The 4266-nt window shown below is 47.3% G+C and overlaps 1 protein-coding gene across 2 annotated transcripts; it reads left to right on the top strand.

The window, feature by feature from the left end:
• Positions 1 to 1182: 1182 nt before the first annotated feature.
• On the top strand, positions 1183 to 4022 carry LOC127305495 (uncharacterized). Of its 2 annotated transcripts, none has more exons than XR_007853977.1 (5): positions 1183 to 1663; positions 1765 to 3032; positions 3171 to 3363; positions 3493 to 3561; positions 3814 to 4022. XR_007853977.1 is itself a non-coding variant. In XM_071821259.1 (5 exons), exons 2-4 carry the CDS (start codon positions 2847 to 2849, stop codon positions 3538 to 3540), a joined length of 309 nt encoding a protein of 102 aa, XP_071677360.1. In that variant the 5' UTR covers positions 1183 to 1663; positions 1765 to 2846; the 3' UTR covers positions 3541 to 3561; positions 3814 to 4022. The 2 variants fall into 2 exon arrangements, 1 of the variants encoding a protein (XP_071677360.1); XM_071821259.1 differs by having other exon boundaries at positions 3289 to 3363.
• Positions 4023 to 4266: the final 244 nt, after the last annotated feature.

Here is a 4266-nt window from a genome sequence, read left to right as displayed (position 1 = left end):
AAACTACTTCCTCGGTTCAGTTTATAAGGCACACACATAAATTAAGAAAAACTTTGATCATTAATTTAGTCAACAAAAATACGAATTATATGCTACAAAAATTAGACCATGAGAACTTCTCTTGAATATGAATCCAACGATATAACTTTTGTGATATATATCTTATATTTTGTTAGTAAAATATAAGACCAATTTTTTTGTTAAACGACGTGCATGCCTTATAAACACCAGAGGGAGTAGATGGATTAGCCAACAGAGGGAGTAATTTTATGGAAGAGACTAAAAAAGGACGTACCCAGTGCTGAGAGCTCCCGCATGGTGCGGGGTCTGGGGAAGGTGTTAGTGGCAAGCCTTACCCTCACGAAGTGCAATGTGAGGAGACCGCGACTCGAACCTGGGAACTAGAGAGAGAAAAACCTAGAAAAAAGAAAGAGATGTCACATTATTTTAATAGAAAAAGCTTCTTCTCAACCAGATTTTTCTTTATAAAATTCTATTCTGCTAGATGGGACCCGCTATTGTGGAGACATTCTTCTGGTGCTGTTTAAATATTTTAAAGCAGACTAGACCCGAGGGCGGTGAAATTCATGAAGTGGGCTAAGGCGGCGATGATAACCACATGGCTACGGTAGTGCTAGCACACTTGTACCAGGTGACATATCTAAAGTGACATGCAAATGAGTCAGTGGTGGTGCCTCTAACCACCAGATATATTTTTCTTCCCGTCGCAACGCACGGGCACTTTTGCTATGTCTGATTAAGAGGGAGACATGTTGGCGTGAGCGAGGGGAACTGAGAAGAGAGAGAAAGATAGTAGGGGCACAAGCTGATGAGGTACGTAGGAGATCACGCTAGCGAGAGGGAGGTGTCACTAGGACTGTTGGGAGATCGAGGAAACGAGAGGTAGAGTAGAGGCCAGCGAAGGGTCATGTAGGGATCCTACGATGTTGGGTTATATGGGGTTTTGGCCGGGTAAATCCTATCTTAGACCCGACCTAAATTGGGCTGGATGTTTCTCTCCCGTTGCAACGCACGGGTCTATACCTAATAATAATAATAAAGGAGCTAAGGTTTCTGCCAAAATTTTCGTCCAACTTTTTGTTGGACCGCTTTACCCTCCCACCAAATTACATACTACTGCTAATTGCCATTATACCGGTTCACTTGTATCTTTTTTTTTCTTCCAACGCCCAAACCAAATCCCGCGATTCCCGCACGGGAGCCCTCATCCCGCGATTCCCCGCAGGAGCCGCCTCGCCCGCTCGGATCTGGTTGTTTCCGCAGCGGGGCGCCGCATCCCTCATCCGGCCGGAGAACGAAAGTTCGCCGTCGATCCTCATCTCACGAGATCCGGGCCGGCCGGCGGTCGAGATCCCATCCCCGAGGCGTCCCGATTTGGCTATGCTCCGATCTGCTCGCCAGATGCCCTGAACCTCAACCACACAGTCTCCCGGTAGCGCCGCTCCTGCCCCCGCACGCCGCTCCAGCTTGCTACCCCACACCTCTCCCCGGCGCGACGCCCTTGAACTCCATTTCTGTACTCCGGCGCAGCAAGGTTTCCCCGGGCTGCCTGAACCTGGCGCGGCCCTACTCGCATGCGTGTACTGTGGCAAAGCATCTCCTGCTCTAGGTGCCTGTACTCCCCGCGGTTGGTCGAGGCCAAGTAAGTTCGTGTGCATTTAAGTTCCTGCTCTAGGTGCCCGCTCTACCTATGCGAGCGCCGCGCCCTGCCGGACACCATCCCTTATCTATTTGGTATTTCAGCACCGGAATGCTTTTCCTAGACGTGGGCGTGGACCGCCGGAGACGGAGAGTGGTCACCAACCTGTGCCGGTGCCTGAAGATTTTTGTTGTTGGATTGTGGATGTCCTACTTGCATACCAGGTGTTTGTGTTAAATTGTTAATCCCAACAATTTGGGAACAACACAAACCACGGCTGTAGCTGAAGAAAGCTTTAGGAGTCGATGACTCAGCTCATCGAGCTCCTCCATGGAGTCGGTCGGTCGTTGATATTCTGACAGTGATGCACATGGCATGGAGGAGTCCGCCTGTGTATGTCTCCAGGCGGTGCAGGACTGGATGAGGTAGAATGGCTCCATCCCTCTGATCTTGGAGTTGATATGTTACTGGCTTTTAAATTTGGGTTGCTCATATAGTCATATGTTATTTGCTTGCCATTGTTGTGTTTACAAAATTCACCAATTTAATGTCCAACGAAGCTGGTTCATATACTTGGAAATTGCTTGGAATATCAGCAAGGGAATCAACAAGAAGGAGCACTATAGCTTGGTCTGAAATCTGTGGCATGCATGAATTATAAAGTAAAAGTGTTGGATGCTCTGCTGCGCATGAATTGAAAAGAGGGATCCATGCTGTGAGCTAAAGTAAAATCGGGAACATTGCAGTCACTTGGATGCCAGATTGGATGCCAGATTGTGTCTCGCCGCGGAGCTTCCGCGACGCCGCCGATGCCTACACCCACCCAGTGCTCTTGCTTGCCACGCTCTGCGGCGTCCCCGTCGCGCTTGTCTGCGCCACCGGTGGCGCCAGGTCTCCGCGGCTCATGTGGGATTCGGAAGACGGGGTGTCCTGGAGAGGTACCGCGCCGCCGCCATCCCGCCGGAGACACGCGCGCAGCACACGCACCGGAGCTACCTCGAGGCCGAGCTGGGCAAGGGGACGGCGAAGCGGCCACGCTTGAGGGCCGCGGCTGACAAGATGGCTGCTGTCGGCTTGCCCGCCGACGGGCCGGCTCGAGCTCGATCAGCTCACGTCGCCGGCTGATGATGCCTTCCAATGACTACGCCTTGGAGCCGGGGCACCTCGCGCTGGACATTGGGCTACGATGGCTTCCAGCCGCAGGCGATGTCGTGCCACAGCGGGAGCAACGACCAAAGGGAGCCTACTCGAGGAATTCCTGATGCAACCGGAGCGCGGCCTCGAGTGCGTCAGCGGCGGCGGCGGCGGAGGAAGCTACTACGCGGGCGCCGTCGACGAGACGCATGTGTTGGGCGCACAAATTCCACCCGAGGTACGTCATTAGTACTGATGGATTTGCTGAATTCGTGTGGTTTGTTCATCAGGCTAACATCACTGCTGATTGATTAGTATTTCAGTATCTCCTTAGTTGTAATCAGATAATGAATCATTCATCGTTTGTTTCCTGCAGATAATTGAGGTAGAAGCAACAGTGCAGATTGATTAGTCTACAAACCATGATAAAGTTTTTCAGTATCCCTATTTATTTGTAGTCAGACAATGAATTGTTCAGCCTTTGTATCTTGCAGAGAATTGAGGCAGGAGCAGGACAAGAGATGGCATCAAGCACTGAAGTCAAGTCATCTGTTTCTATGGATGTCGAGGTAAATTTGAAATAGCTTCTATCAGTTTTTTCTGAAAACAACAAAACAAAACTACAAAAGATCTTGATTACTCTACATATCATAGCAAAAAAGATCGGTATAGCAGTCAGACGTGTTTGTTTCTTGCAGAAAAGTAAGAAAGTATCAGGAAAAAATAATATGCCAGCCAGCAAGTAACCTGTTTCTACGGATGAGGAGGTAAAATTTGAGTAGCTTATGTGAGTTTTTTCCTAGCATGGTGTATGTTGCACCAAGTATCAAAGTATGCACTATCCACCAGATGTACACGTAGTATAGATTGGAAGCAGAATATGTGGTGCAATGTTATAATGGATGAATTATGTGACTGTGCTAAAAAACATTAATTACAAATAATAGCATCAATTTGTATGCATTTCTTTCTGAATAATTTATTTGAATAATCTGATTATAACATTTTTGTTATTTCAGGAAATGGATCTCAACATCGAATCAACCAATGTTGATGATTTTGATAATAGGCCTCTAAAAAAGGCCAAAAGTTCTAAAACATGTGTTTCAGATGATCCATTGTCATCTTTTACCATCTCCACTGCATCTATCGCTCCGAAATGTTTGACTCTGTTAGTTTAGAATTGAATGTTAGTTTAGAATTGATGAATGAAGATCCATTGCCTCCATCACCAAACCAACTGGCCTTATCTCCGGTTTCAGCGGAAGATGATAAACATATAACAAATAATTTAACATACAAGTATCTCCCATAAGGTAAAATATTGCATTGTTTATGTTTGTGTATTTATTCGACATAATTAGCGAGGAGCTCGTAATGGTCTTGTTGGGATTGATTATGTAGGTTGTGAATAAACAAATAAGTGACCAATATATTGGTTTCTCCCGGTGCAACGCACGGGCACTTTTGCT

This window comes from Lolium perenne, chromosome 6 (genome assembly GCF_019359855.2).
Source record: "Lolium perenne isolate Kyuss_39 chromosome 6, Kyuss_2.0, whole genome shotgun sequence".
Classification (NCBI taxonomy): Eukaryota; Viridiplantae; Streptophyta; class Magnoliopsida; order Poales; family Poaceae; genus Lolium; species Lolium perenne.
The sequence above is the reverse complement of the archived record's forward strand: the minus strand, read 5'-3'. Positions and strand labels throughout refer to the sequence as shown.